This window comes from Panthera uncia (genome assembly GCF_023721935.1).
Source record: "Panthera uncia isolate 11264 chromosome B2 unlocalized genomic scaffold, Puncia_PCG_1.0 HiC_scaffold_24, whole genome shotgun sequence".
Lineage (NCBI taxonomy): Eukaryota > Metazoa > Chordata > Mammalia > Carnivora > Felidae > Panthera > Panthera uncia.
The window spans coordinates 7,435,606-7,450,511 of NW_026057580.1; the positions used below are offsets into that span (position 1 = coordinate 7,435,606).

The 14,906-nt window shown below is 54.0% G+C and overlaps 1 protein-coding gene across 8 annotated transcripts in view; it reads right to left on the reverse strand.

Moving 5' to 3' along the window:
• The window catches only part of ANKS1A (ankyrin repeat and sterile alpha motif domain containing 1A), a 179,760-nt gene that overhangs the window by 21,832 nt on the left and 143,022 nt on the right, over window positions 1-14,906 (reverse strand). For all 8 annotated transcript variants that reach the window (XM_049653403.1, XM_049653409.1, XM_049653408.1 and 5 more), the window contains 2 exons: window positions 11,597-11,663; window positions 6,286-6,392 (listed from right to left, as the gene is read on the reverse strand). In XM_049653403.1, the coding sequence (XP_049509360.1) occupies window positions 6,286-6,392; window positions 11,597-11,663 (174 nt within the window). The remainder of the gene's footprint in view (window positions 1-6,285; window positions 6,393-11,596; window positions 11,664-14,906) is intronic.

Sequence of the window (14,906 nt, forward strand, 5' to 3'; positions counted from 1 at the left end):
TGCTACCAAGTCCCGTTTCTGACGCCAGAGGCCCCTCCGCCCGCCAACTTCAGAAGGGTCCTCAAGGCTGAGGCAACAGCACAAGCGTCCGGGACTCGCCTCCCAGTTTCACGGAAACAACACCCCTATGCCCCCTGTCCTCCCGAGCCAGTTCTCAGTGTTCCCATTCTCCCTGTACCAGCACAGCATCCTTCCATCCATCTGCTGCCCGCTGCCCCTGGACACCTGAGCCTTATCTGAGGTCAAGGTGCTTCATTCATCCCCCAAATAAACAGCGTAAGTTACCCAGGCCCAAGTCAGCCTGGGGTCAAAGGGCTCGGTCCCAAGACCACCCAGAGCAAACTTTATGTCTTCATGGGTCTGAGGACAAGGCCAATCTGATTCCCACAGAGCACAGTTGCCGCCTGGCCTCCACTGCAGAGAAAATGCCGCCTTGCTGCCTTACATTCTTACATTTGTAGTCGGTCTCAGTCGCTGTTACGCATCACCACAGGTAACAGTGTGTCCCCTTCACAGCTTATGCCCCCATGAAGTAGGCAGTCAAGTGAGACGCCATGGGACAGGGGGACATATGGGGGCGCAGAACAACCTGCCCAAAATCTTATGAGGGGACCTGGAGGGAAACCCACATCTCCCAACTCCCTGATTCCCTCTGCAAGTGAGTAGAACCTCAACTTTTCTCTTGAGCCGTTGCCCCCCCAGTTCACGTCTAAGTGTGGCCTCAGCAAGCTGCTCAACTTCACTGAGAACACGAGGCAGGGATGCCTACCATCCCCGACCCGTGGTGGTGGCAGCTGCAGGGCCAGAAGGGCTTCAGTGCCAAGAGCTCACTGGGGTCTGATTCCCAGCAGCTTTTTCCAGCCTTCTGGAAGTCGAGTGGCCCCCAACACACAGGGGGCGGATGGAATGGTCTGCCTGGTCCAGACGGGCACCTGCAAGTGATGCCAGGTAGCACTAGCCTAGCTCACTGGCTCCCAGGCCCCTTCTTTGGGGGGACACACTGAGCACGAGGCCCAGACACAGCATGTTCCTGGGCAAGCAGGTGTGGGACTAGAGTGGGAGGTGGGGGCACCACTCTGGGCCTAGGAGACTTGCTTCTAGGACAGCTCAGCTGTGTGCTTGAGAGGCAACCTTGGGCAAATGACTGAGTCCAAGAGTCCTCAGTGTGGTGTCTATGGACCCCAGGAGTCCACGGGTGGGCTTCAGGGATGCCTGGGAACACCTGAACTTTGACACGTGGCGTGAGGAGGTCTGTGCCTCTGACAGAGACACGTGGACCCCGGGGCCCTGCCCCCTAGGCCTCACTTCCTGCACATGCACACTGCTGGGGGTTGGAATACGTGAACACTCGGACGTTCTGAGGGGCCAGCACAGAACCCCCTGCTGCTGCTCACACTGAGATGTCCGCAGCCAGAAGCTACAGAACAGGAGCTGTTCACCTGCTGCACACATCTTCAAGGGCAGTTAGTTAAGTTCACAGACGTGAAAACAGTTCTCAGTTTCTTCCACTGTAAAGGCGGCCGGAGAAGGACAGAGCACACAAGGAACACAAGTGGGGGCAAACACAGTGGGACTCCAGCTGCTGTCACCCCTACCCCGGAGAACTCCACACCATCTGGCAGAGAGAAAGGAAGAGGGAGAGCAAGAGGGTACACGGCCTGGAAAGAGACCCAGAGTGAGCCTGCCTCGTCTCAAGGTAAAAGGGCCCAGCGGAGACAAGGAAGTATCTGGTGGCATGTCAGTCAAGCCCTGGGACCCCGCGAGGAGTTAAGTGACCACAGAACTGAGTCAGTCCAGGAGGCAGGATCCACACTGTCCAAGAGTATTCCTTTTAAAGCCCGGCTCCACTGACCCTCCGAGGCCCCTAGTTGAGGAAGCCTCCCTTTCAGGCCCTGCCTCACTCTGGGGCACAGAGAATTCTAGCAGTTAGAGGGCTATGTGGGGAGAAGAGGGGGCTAGGGCAAGTGGAGAGGAAGTCGAGGCAGGGAGGCATCCAGACAGCAGTGCCAGGGCACCCCTGCCCAGGCCAGAGAGGCCCCTTGAAGCCTGAGAGAGAAGAACGCAGAGGGAGGGAGCTTGGGAAGCCAGGGTAGGAACCCAAGGGCATGGCCCCACTGCGGACAGAAAGCCGGCCTCTGGGGCTAAGGAGTGAGGAGCTAATGAGGGGAGCACACAGGAAGAGAAGCTCCGGGGCCTGGGGGTCAGGCTGGAAACGTCACGGAGGCCAAAAAAGAATGACCTCCTCCCCAAGCCTATACGTCTCGGCTCTCTCAGGGCTTGCTCCTCTTCACTGGTCATCCCTCCCCAACACACTGGAACAAGGTGGCCTGGTCTCAGAAACAGACAGGAAAACAGTAGGAGCCTATCCGTATGTGGTGGAAGCCTGTGGAGAAATAAATTGATGGGAGGAGCAAGAGGCCTCCGTGACGATGCTGGCTGTAAGAGGTGACGGGCCTGTGGCTCAGTCTGTGTCTAACCCATCCTCCGCTGGCTGCCAGACTCGTCTCCATTTTCCGTTTGTCTGTCATCCAGCACAGCACCCACCACGCGCCCTCTCTACCATGCCCTGCCATCTAAGGTGCACCCCGACGCCAGGGCCTCTCTGCCCAATGAACAACCCGATGGCCTTCCATCGCATGGCTGTCAAGGCCTCTTGCAGTCGAGCCCAGCCCACCCCTCCTGCCCAGCCAGTGGCCTGCCCTTCACTGCACTCCCTACACTGGCCTCCTTACTCACCGCAGATGGCTCAGGCTCCACACTCGCCTTTCCTCTGCCTGTGTCTTTCCAAGCCCACAGCCTCTGCAGACCCTCAGACAGCAAGTGCAACCCAGAAGTTCAAAGTTGGGACAGATCTGGGCTAGTATCCCGGCCCTGCCCCTCACTGGCAGTGTCTCCACCCTCTGGGCCTCACAGCCCCATCTGAGCCCTGACCAGCAGTATGCCCAGGGCTGTGAGCCAGCTCAGCGTGGGCACTGGGTCCATGCCTGGGAAGGCGGGTTCTCCTCCCCTGTGCTCCTGCAGCACCTACACGCCTCACCATAGTACTTAACACTTGGCCGCTTGGTTGTTTTAATTGCTTTATGTGCCTTGTTTTCCCAGCTGGACCATCAAGATCTTTAAGACACCTGCATTATTTGCTTTTCTGATTTTGGATCCATTCGTTGTAGGAAATGCAGAAAATCTCTTATGTTCCAAATAAGAGAATAAAGCCACCCACAACCCTCCTCAGATAACCACTGAAAACGTTCTGGCTTATTCCCTTGTATCTCTTGTGCAGAGATGTTGTCTTTTTTGAAAGTTAAGATCATGTTGCCTATGGATTTTTGTGTTTTGATTCCTTCACTCAACGTCTGCCCACATCAGACATTCTTCAAAAACAGTTTTTTGACACCCACCTAACGCTCCAGCATGTGGAGCACCATCACTGACTCCACTGCCACCTCTGTGAAGGGAGGTCAGGCTCGGCCCCAGATATGGAGACTTGCACCAGCACGCTTGGAGCTTCAAACTCGCCAATCACCAATTACCTTCCTTCCGTGCTGATTAAATGCATTTCCTCCCTTGTCCTAAGAAAGCCCATTTCCTGTGGACAAGACTTACGGTGAAAAACGGAACTAGCTGTGATGAGCGAGCCAGTGTGGTGGGCTGGCCGGCAGAGGCAGGAGCTAGATTCCTGGGCCCTGTCTCCCAGGGTCTGGTGTCAGCCCGATCAGCCTAGGGAGCACGTGGCAGCCCCCACTGCCCTGGCCCCGGTCCTGACCCTGACCCCTCCAAATCAAAGGCCCTTTCTGCCAGCAGGCAAGAGAGTATGAATAAAGTTCAAGGTGCAGTGCTTATCCAGCTCAGTCATCACATCATAGGAGGAACAACCCAGAACAGGAGGATGTTGGACCTAGACAAGATAAAATGCCAGAGGCCATGACAGAAAGTCTTCAGTTTTCTAAAGGGTTTAAGCGTGTTCTCTGTGGCCCAAAAGACAGAGTCCACAAGGACTCAGACTTTGACTAAGCCTGAGCAATGCAAAGAACAAGTGGCTACTACTTTGTAAGGTGGTGGAATTCCCTGTCGCTGCAAAGTATGATGGCCGAGATTGTCTGGAAGGGAAGGCACAGGTGATTAGACCACATGATGACAAAGTCCCTCCCACCCCAACAGGGAGGAGCTGGACCCTGTCACAGGGAAATTCTACAGCAGTGCCTGGTCTGTGAAACACTCTTAGTGTCCAGATGTTCCTCCTACCTCGAGAGCTTAGCTCTCTGGAAGCTACTCATGCATCTTGTAGAAGTTTCCAGGGCATTTCACAACGAAGAAAAACATTTGCAACCTACTGAAAACCAAACTACACGGAGATATACCATAGCTAACATGATGGAAATTATACCATATGCAACGAAAAGAATGTTTCTCAATAAAAATGCCCTTTCTTGTGTGTTTTTTTCCTTTTTTTCCGGTTGCTAAAACAATTAGCCTTACAGTCCATCTGGCAATTTACATGTAATTACCCAGGATGCTCTGCATGGCTCCTCAGGCCACTCTAGCTACCGGAAGTAATGTGCTCAAGAGAGGTGCGATCAGCATTCCTTCCTGTACAGACTCCACCTGCCAGCGCCCCGCTGGAACTGAGACAGCAGCGACGAGGCATAGCTCGTACCCAGGGCAACAGGAGAAGCCTGGAGGGCCCTGGAAATACTGAGCTGCTGGCCTCCCTCCATGAGTGTCCTTCCCCCAAAGACAGACACGTGGTCTAGCAGAGTCCCTGCACCCTCTGGAATGGACATTTGGCTCAGGGCCAGATTTACCAAGATGCCCGCCTAGCTACTTTCTTTCTGGGTGTGAGCACAGGAAGGGGCAGGGAAGCAGTTTTAAAGGAGTCTTGATGTTCAACAGTTGGGAACCTTACCGTTTCCAAAAGTAGAAGAAGGAGGGGTGAGAAGTTAAGAGCTCAGCATCTAAAGTACTGAAGCACAGGGAAGGGACAGCCCGCCTCCCTTGCTTGCCTGCCTGCCAGCCAGTCTGGTGAAGGGGTATGCTCGGAGAGTGAAGGCCCCCCAACACTCAGCACCAGGGGCCAAGTGCCCCAGCTTGCTGGTTGAACCACCACCTCTACCCTGGGTTTGTCGGCCTTCCCCCAGGAACATGGTAAGTCAGGGGTTAGGTTATAAGAACCATAAATATACTCAGTTAATGTAAGAAAAAAAATTGCTATTTAAAAACCCAAGACTTTTAAAAGTTGAAAAGTAACGGCCCTAAGCTGGCTTTGGAAGGGTGGCCCAGGTGAGGCGGGCCTGTCCCAGTCAGGGTCCCTCCCGGCAGCTCAAGGCTAGCACCCTGGGCAGGCTGCTATTCGCTAGGCACAAAATGCAGCCTCGTTAGTGGGAACTCCAGAGGGACCCACACTGGAGATGGGAGCTCTGGGCCGACTGACCCCTGCCCCTTCACCTCACCACCTCCTGGAGGGGTTCCAGGAGAGGAATGCTCATGGGTGCCCGAGCCACTTTCTGGACTGAAAGAAGATGCACTGGATCCTAAGCCCAAGGCCCCAGCCAGGCCCCACTCCACAGGGAGCCTGAGGAAAGTCACCCGGATTTTTCTTTTTCTTTAACACCTCGTGCTTTATAGGAAGACAACACAAAATTATACCTCAGAAAAGCAAACAATCCTTCCAACCACCAATTCAGCCTCTCCTCTGGGTCATCTCTGAGGTCACGAGTCCATGAGGCTACACAGCCACATTCCCCACCCTAGGGGCTGGGCTGGGCAGGGAAGAGGCCTTCCTGCTGGACCAGGCTCCCTGCTTCAGCAACTACCTGCTTGATGGCACCATTCTGGGGAATAAAGGAAACTTCTGGCATCCAACAGAGATGGGATGGAAAGTCATCACAGGGGACCTGGCTGTCCTGTCCACCAAAACTCCCGGCGTCTGATCCAGAACAAGACCCGCCTTGAGGCCTCACTGCACGACATATGTTCTGAGGTCTGAGAGGGAGACCAGCAAGGGGCAAAGGTCTACAGTCAGGGACCCTGCCTCTTGGGATGCAGACTTGCAAAGAGCTCTCCCCACAGAACCGTTTCTGGGAGCAGAGTTGAGGGAGACCGAGTTTAGAAAGAAGGCACATGATAGTCGGCTGACTTCCTGGATGTCTGAGTCACTTCATTCAGCTCTTCGCTGGGATACGGGGCTACGCACTGTTTAGCACTCCAGCAGGGCCCATGGGAGACCAGAGAGGCGCGTCTCCGTCTCCGCCGAGCTGCACCCCGCCCCCGAGGAGGCCTGCGGGCACTTACCAGAAAGCGGACATCGTCAAAGCCATTCAGAAGCAACTTGCTCTCATACTGCTGCAGCCCAACCGCCTCCAGCCACTCCCCGACGCTCTGCTCCAGCGTCCGCGAACCTGACGAGAGAGGAATCGGCAGACGCTTGAAAAGGGAAAACCCATTAAGGCGGTAGCAGCGGCACTCAGAGGAAGACAGATGGCACTGCCACATCATGGTCATTACCATAAAGCAGCCAGACTATGTACAAGAGACCAAAGAGCAGAGGACCCGCAGCTCCTCTTCTGGGTGCAGGCCGAGGGCAGGTGGGCCCGGGCCGCACACCCACCCACCCCCTCAAGTCTGAGCTCCTCCAGGGCTGCGGTGGCACATGCACGGTCTCTGCCCACAGGTCAGCGTTCACACTGAGGTATTTCAGGAAGTCTGTTCCCACGGGCACTAGAGGGGCTGGGGGCTCCTCTCATCCATGCAACTTCTGGAGCCCCCGCGGGGCCGTGGGCGAGGGACAAGTCCTGTGACCTTGCAGCACAAACCGGTCAGGAGAGAGCACGCGTCTTCATGCAGCTGAGGGGCACAGGCACACAGAGAGGGCTCCGGGAGGGAAGCAGCGGCGGCTGTTCACGGGACCCAGCACATGCAACACAAGCAGCACAGAACCCGGCAGGGGGAGAAAAGAGACTTTTACTTGTTTTCCCCCAGCAGTCCCGGAATAAGCAAACCATGGCCACTGGCCCTTTGTGCTCAGAGGCTCAAGGCAGAGGGGGCCGAGTGCCGCGCACGGGCCGGGGCCCGGGGCCCGGGGATGGGGCTCAGGTGTGGCCCTGCTGTGACGGCGACATCGCGCTCCCCCGGGCTGCACGGCCAGCGGGGCCAGGGGCCCAGTCCACAGCTAGACTCTGGCGGCCGGCGAGCGGGGCGTCTCCCGCGCCAGGGTGCTGTCTGAAGTGCTGCCTTCCCGGGCCGGGCTCTTTTGCCGGGGCTGGGCATTCATCTTCCTCTTCTGATAGTGGCTGTTCCTGTGACTCGCCTGCCTGCTCAGGTGGAAAGCAGGCAGGCAGATCCAGTTCTTGGCTAAAGACGACAAAACCCGACCCGATGAAAGAAAGGGAAAAGGGAAGCGGTCCTCCGTCAGCTGAGCTGTGACGGCTTAAGTCTATTCACATTCGGCGCTGTGCTCTCTCTGGCTGAGTGACACAGACAGCAACGGTCTTCCCAGGGTCTCCGGATCCTGATGTTCTCCTCTGAGGGCCGGCAGGGAAGGGACGACATGTATCTGCTCTGCTCCTCGGCCGGACGGCGGGGGGGGCGGGGAGGAACAGAGTTCAGCCCTCCCTGCCGACCTGAGCGCCTAGCCCCCACCTACTTCTCTGGTTCTCATGGGCAAGAACAGATGATAAAAGAAGGAAAAAAGGGAAAGGGAGGAAAAAGAACCAACTACAAAGACATCACCTCCAGAGAACTCTTGACACGGTGAAAGTCATTCTCTTGTTCTCGGCACTTTCTGCCCTTCAAGGCAGGCCAAGGCCAACTGGCTTGGTTATCTGGGAGCCCCCGGTGACCCACTGTCCTAGGCTCCCCCTCCTCTGTCCTCTGTAGAGCAGCTGGTGGTCAGGGACCCGGTGGCCTCCCGATGCACGCTGCAGCAGCACTCCAAGATGCTGGGTCCCCTGCCCTTGACTGGGGCTGTCTGCTCCAGGGAACCTAGGCGGCGGGCTCTCGTATGCTCACGAAGTCAAGTGTCCCTGGCTGCTGATTCATTCCTGCTTGTAATCCCCCAGCCGGGCAGCTGTGGTCCTGCCTGCTGCCGGTGGATGTGTGCGCTCACAGAACCGCAGCAGAGTGCTTTGTCTGGAGGCTCCTGGGCTCCACGCTGCCTGCTGCCGGCCCCACAGCCCTCGCTCGCTCTCATAATGTCTGGCCCTCCCCTTCTCCCCTCCCCACCCTCCTCCCTTCCACGCTCAGGAAAATACATCAGGGAGCGGACATCGGAGCAGAAGCCGCTGCTGCCTCCGCTGAGGGAGAAGGACACAGCAGCACAAGCATCACAGCAAAATGACAGGCTCCCCAGCATCTCCTGTCGGCCAACACACATGCGTCTGAAAGGCGGAGACGGGGAAACCCTACCTGCAGCTCGAGGGGCTGGAAACGGCTTATTAAGGAGAGAGAAGGCACATTCCTATAGTTTTGGCCAACAGTGTCTCGGACAGCCAGAGAAGGGGACAGAGGAATGACACCGCCCTGAGGGCACAGCCCACAGGTTAAGCGACCCCCTGCTCACCATGTAAGAAAGACCGTGCCTCTCTGCCAAGAGAATAAGCCATGGGGTGTCACAAAAACAGGTGACCAAATAAAGACATTATACCTAATATTCCTCAGGTGAGCAAGCACACTCAGCAACTCGGGAAGGGACTTCTCCTGGGGCCTGCCGGAGCCCCGGAGAGAAGCGCCAGGCCCAGAGCAGGCCCCTCGCTATCTAGAGGAGGAGGGTATGGGAGGGGAGGCACCAAGGAAAAGGGGGAGCCGGGACCAAACCCCAAGTACAGCCGTGAAGACAGAAGAGGTCACATGTAGAGACAAAGACCCAGGGACCACATGTCACCCTCTAAACATGCTGGGGGACACCGATAGCTCAGCAGGCTGAAGACGGTCCTGGCAAAGAAAGGGCTGTGTGTGCAGGGAGATCAGGCCCCAGAAGGAGCCTGCACTGAATGGCTATTCAACAGCTAAAGCGGCTGGCTTTAGCAGAAGAAAGCAAATGATCTCTTGCGCTCCACAGACAGGCTTTTGTGGAAAGCAGCCAGAGTGGCCGGGGCCAGTGGGAAGGCTTCCCCTCCCTGGACTCCTCAGAGTGGAATGAGTTGTGAAACCTGTCTGTTGGGGATTCGGGTAACTAGCTCCAGTGCTGGCAGCTCAGGGTCCCAAGGCCCAAGACGAGAGTAAGACTCCAGTTCCATACTGGGTCTCGTCCTATAGAACACGATCCTCTGTGAAACCAGTCACGCTGAGCAATCCTGTGCTTAGTTAACAGCTGCCTGCTGGAAGGCCTGCTCCTCCTCCCAGGCTGGCAACCCCAGAGCCCAAGTCTCTCCTAGATCCAGAAACCTGAGGACAATCTGAACCCTACACCTGACCATTCAAAGCAAGCAAGAATTCTGCTCTGGCCTGAGCTGAAGGCTGGTGCTCCCTGAGGTCCTGGGGAAAGTCCCGTCCTGACCTGTCAGATAGAAGACAGAGCTCATGGGCAGACCTGAGTCTACTTTCCCCATGCTTCATGGCCTGGCAGCAGTGCAGACACAGCAGGCTGGGGACTCTGCAGCATGAGTGGGGGCACCCTCTGTTCAGGTGGCTGTTCTCGTGTGCCCACCCTAGACGGTCCTACGCCGCTGTATGGAAGATGGTTCAACTCAGCAGTGCTAAAACAGGACTGTGTGTCGGGACCCGGTGACCTAGGGGGGAAGCCAGGCCAACTTTCACCACTCACACAGGTTCGTGGGGGTAAGGACTAGTGGGTGGGACCACCAGGGCCAGGAAAGAGCTCAGTGTCATCACTTCCAAAGAGAAGGGCTCTTGCAGAAATGTGTTTTCCAAAGGTGCTGCCACATCTCCTGATTTATCAAAGTTGAGATACTGACCCAAACTCTCAAGCACGTGCATTCCTTGGACATACAGGGGTACAGGCAAGCAGAAAGCTGCTTCAACCGAACGGACTGCTATCGATCCCAGTCCTGGCTGTCCCCCAAGCACGGTTTTGGAAAACGGTAATGGTGTTTGTCTCAGTACTGAACATCTACTCCCAACAAACACTTGACTCTTGATGAAGGCTGCACACAACAACAGAGAGGGAGGCTGTCTGTCTGTTCTCCAGCACGTGGAGACAGAGCCACAAACGCTGAGTCAGAAGAACCATCCCTGCAGACCCCAGTGTAATCCAAGACTGATGACTACGATGGGCCACACCCAGCTGGGCCCTCTCTTGCTAAAAGCCAGGGAAACAAGGCTGCTGGAAGGTGGCTCTGGGAACCCAATTGGAGACGTGGTGGAGGGAGACAAGCAGATGCACCTCCTCCCTAGGTTTTTTGATACGGGTAAGTAATTATTTCATGGACAAAAAAAGAGCCTATCTACCATTTACCTCTTCTGCTCAAGTATTTGTATATATTAGTCATTCCCAACAAACCTATGAGGTAGGTACTATTATCCAAAGGTAGATAGGGAACTGGGGCTCAGAGAGATTAAGGGACTTGCCAAAGACCCTCATACATCCAGAAGCCGAATTTGAACGTGGGGCTGAGGCTCCAGAGCCCATGCAACTTTCACAAGCACCACAGCCTCAGCAGCTCCCTTCCCCCAGTGTGCACACTTGTCCCCACCCATCTGACTCCCTGATAGGGCCAGAGGAACCAGAAGTGTCACCTGGGCTAAGAGGCCAGTCCTGCATGCAGCCTCCTGAGTGATCGAGGAAGCCCTTCCCTCCAGCTGGAGAGGCATTTCCTCAGGGATGGTGAGAGGCCAGGCCTCACTGAACTGACTCGGCCCGGGTGCTCTGGTGGCAGAGGGAGGTCTGCAGGTGCTTGGGGGATGGGGCATGAGACTTGCTCTAGCTAACAGGTACCTTTAGAAATGTCCCCTCACCTAAGAAAGTAATACAACCACAGGTCTGTTATCAAGGAAAACAGCTCAGATATGGCCTCTCTAGCTCCCTGCTTCCAACAAAGGAAATCAAGGCTGACCACACCCCTAGGGCTTTGAAAAGAAAAGAATGCCCAGAGTAGCAGTGACCTAGGATAAAAACGAGTGACTAAGTAAATGGAAAAATGCAGAGACAGACACAACGAGGGACAGCAAAGCCAACCCCTCCAGGTGATGCAGGCTAACAGTCTGAGACCACCGAGCCAACCCAACGCTCTGCCACTGCCGTGGAGCAGCCGAACGAGAGCTACTTTCTCACGAGGGGTAAGTGCCAGAGTTGCCTGGGAAAGTGGACAGACCGAAGCCAGAGTGCACTCCAGTTTAAACCAATCGGAGAAAACCTACATTTACAAAAATACTTCTGGACAAGTGACAACTGTTAACTTAAAAAAAACCTTCTCAATAGGTGGCCTAAAATGCAGTTTCCCCTCCAATGTGTAAGAAGAGCCCTCGCCCTACAATAACAGCTAGATGGGCCATACAGATACGTGTCTGAATTGCAGGAGCAGGACGCGGGCAGAGGCTGACCTCTCTCACCCACCAAATGTCTGTCTTCTGTGCCAGAGGAAAAACCTGGGCCAGAAAGGAGCCAGAGGTCTGTGTTCCACGGGGAAGCGGCTGCTTGGTACGATACCTGAGATCTTCTGTTGTTCCTGAGAAAAGTCAATCCCTTCTCCAATAGAGCTCATGATTTTCTCAATCTGAAACGGAAGAGAGAGGAACAAAAAGGAGAGGCTGTCAGGCTTCAGTTAAACATTGCCGGCTCACTATCAGTGCACAGGGCAGTTGGTGTGTGTGGGAGTGCTCCAGGTCTCTTCCAGATGATTCCAAGGTCCAAGCGCCAACCTGCAAGGGATCAGAACTCTTTGCTGCTCCTATCAAGAAAGGCCCTTCTGTGGTCACAGCCCAACAGGGACTAAAGACACGCTCCGAAAGGAGGGAGTGGGTAACAACCTGGGCTCAGCTGCTGGAAATGCCGAAAAGTCTTCCCTCCAAGGCATTTATATATCCCTCCTGCAGCACTTCCCCCAGCCCAGCAGAGACTGGACAACAGCAGGCCAGACCTGGCACATTTCACTGCTCACACCAGAATTTAAATTCCATGAGAGTAGAGACTTTGCCAGCTTGGTTCCATGTGACACCCCAAGTGCCTAGAGCAGTGCCTGGCAAGTCCTAAGCATTCAACAGATAATTGGTGCTGCCTGACTGCCAGCTCTGCGGTATGAGGACAATTTTTAGAACTGAGACAAGAAGAGAACCTCAACATAGGAACCTCTTAGAAGTGAAAGTGAGGCAGGCGTATAACTCTGATTAGAGGATCTTTTGATGCAGACATGTACCCTTCCCTCTGGACCACAGCAGGGAGAGCTGGTCTCAAAGCATCCGATGTCTCCAGCATTGCCCCCTGTATGGACCACCTGTTCCAGCCATCTGGCTTTGGTCACCCTGAGCCAGAGCCAAGCCCCCCACTCCAGGAAACCTGGCCAGGGGCAAGACAGGGCAGCAAGGAGGCGGACACCTTCTCTTCCTCTCCTCCTCTTTTGGGATGCAGTGATAATGAGCTCATTCATGGCTCTTTTTCCAAAAAGAATGTTACGAGAACCTTTTGTACCAGGGCTTGGATGCTTTTTCCTCTAAGTGCAAGTAAGGAGCCTGGGTCTGACAATCAAAAAACAAAAACAAAAACAAAAACAACAAAAACAAAAACAAAAACAAAAACAAAAAAAACCTCCAAAACACAACTCTCCAGCCAGCTTCCAGCTGGCAGACAAAGACAGCACATTTGACAGCGGGCAGAAGAGCACAGAACAAACACCATCCTTCCCTTTGCAGCCGGGAGCTGTGGCTATTTTCCTCCAGCCACAGAAAACTGCCTTTTAACACACACTGTGAACTCCATCCCTGAGCTCAGCAAAAGCCAAGGGAAACACAACACGTCTGACCTGTGGAGCAAATGGAGGTGTGCCTCTGCTCACCAGCCCCACAGCCCAGAGGCAGGCACGGAAGCGGGCAGTGCCACCGCAGGTCTGCCCTGTCCCTTGAAGAAAATGTCTTCCTCCTGCATCATTCTCTTTGGCCTCCGCATATTTCAAGAACTGCCTCCTTCAACAGGCAGCTTGGTGCCGCGTGGGAAAGACCCACACGGACAGGCAAGCACTTTCACGCTTTCCCAGCTTCAGTGCTGACTCTACAAAAACAGTGATGGGTCTTGGGGCGCCTGGATGGCTCAGTCGGTTGAGCGTCTGACGTCGGCTCAGGTCATGATCTCATGAGTTCGCGCCCCCCGTCAGGCTCTGTGCTGATAGCTCAGAACCTGGAGCCTGCTTCCTATTCTGTGTCTCCCTCTCTTCCTGCTCCTCCCCCACTCGTGCTCTGTCTCTCTCAAAAACATTAAAAAACAAACATTAAACATTAAACAAAAACAAACCAGGGATGGGTCCTGCCTCCTGTGAAGGGTTGTCGTGTGGATTAAAAGTAGAGCTTACGTAGAGCATCTAGCCAAAGGCCTGGCTCACAGAAGATGCCCGATAAAAGGTTCGTGTGCTTTCCACTTCCCCTCTTAGAGCTCCATTCAACCTAGTAAAAACCTAGTTAAAGTCGAAAAAAAATTTTTTACTTGTATTTTTTGACAAGTCATACATCCATAAGATTCAAAGTTCAAAAGATACAAAGGTTATTCAGAGAAGTCTCCCTGTGCCTGTCTCCCAGCTGTCTGGCTCTCCTCCCTGCAGGGAACCAGTGTAACCAGTTTCTCAAGTGTGCTTCTAGAGATGTTCCAGCCACATGTAAGCAAACATATGAAGGTATTCTACCCCCACACTGACAAAGGCAGTCTATATATGCTGCTCTGCATCTTGTTTTCTCTATTTAGTAATACATCTTAGAGTTCTTCCCACAGTTCATAAGGATATTTTTTTTTCTTTTTCTTTTTAATAGATAAGATATGTCACCTTATTTATTCAACCAGTCCCCTGGTGGTCACGTACGTAGTTTCCAATCTCTTCTCATTCTCAACAGTGCCATGAAGAACACTGTTCTACATACATGTTTGTACACATGGTTCCCTCTTGAGAGTTCTTCCAGGCACAAAATCTTGAATTAGCAGCAGGGACCCCACGGGTCGTGTAATGCCAACTCCCACCCCATGTCCGATTTTGCTAAAGGCCTTCCAGAGATAAGGCGTTAGGTGATTATGATGATCACTGACTCTCCCAGTCAGTTCGCCTTATATGCAGAAAGTGCCAATTTATAACATCTGTCTTTTTACAGATTGAAATCTTTTTTCTTCTGACTTCAACCCACTGGTCTGGTTATTGCCCTAGAATACCTCCTCTTCCACAGAAAAGGCTTAGGGATATTTGGAGACAGACCAAGCTGCTCCCCCACCCCCAGGCTGCACTACATGACACATCAGTGCCCAGGTCCCAAAGCCTGGGCTGTCCAGATCATAGAAGCCTCCAAGCTGGGCAAAGAGCAGGCACTCCATAGATATCTGTTGATGTGCTTTCCTTTTCCTTTTCTCTATTTACAGGAGAAAAGCAGGGTGCTCGAGATGAGAAAACTTTTCTCTGCATGGGGGGAATGAATGGGTCCTTATCCCTGGAATGGCTCCACCAGGCTATGGATCTCTCTTCCAGGCCAAAGAGGGTGTATGTGGGAGAATCACCACTGAAAAGGCCACGAGAGTTGGAATAAAGCATGTTTTACTTGCCATTTTGCCCCCTTGGGCTGGCTTGTGTTAAACAGGGAACCTACTGAATGAATGAAAGCCGGGGAGGGAGGGGCCCATTTACTTAAGAGCTAGCAGAGAAAAAGCTGTTTTCCCAAGGCATGCAGAGTGTCATGGGTGGAAAGAGCTGAACTGGAGGACGACCCCAAGGTAGCTTTTAATATAAAATCAAGTCATCTACGGTACCTATTTCATGATCATCATAATCACCTAA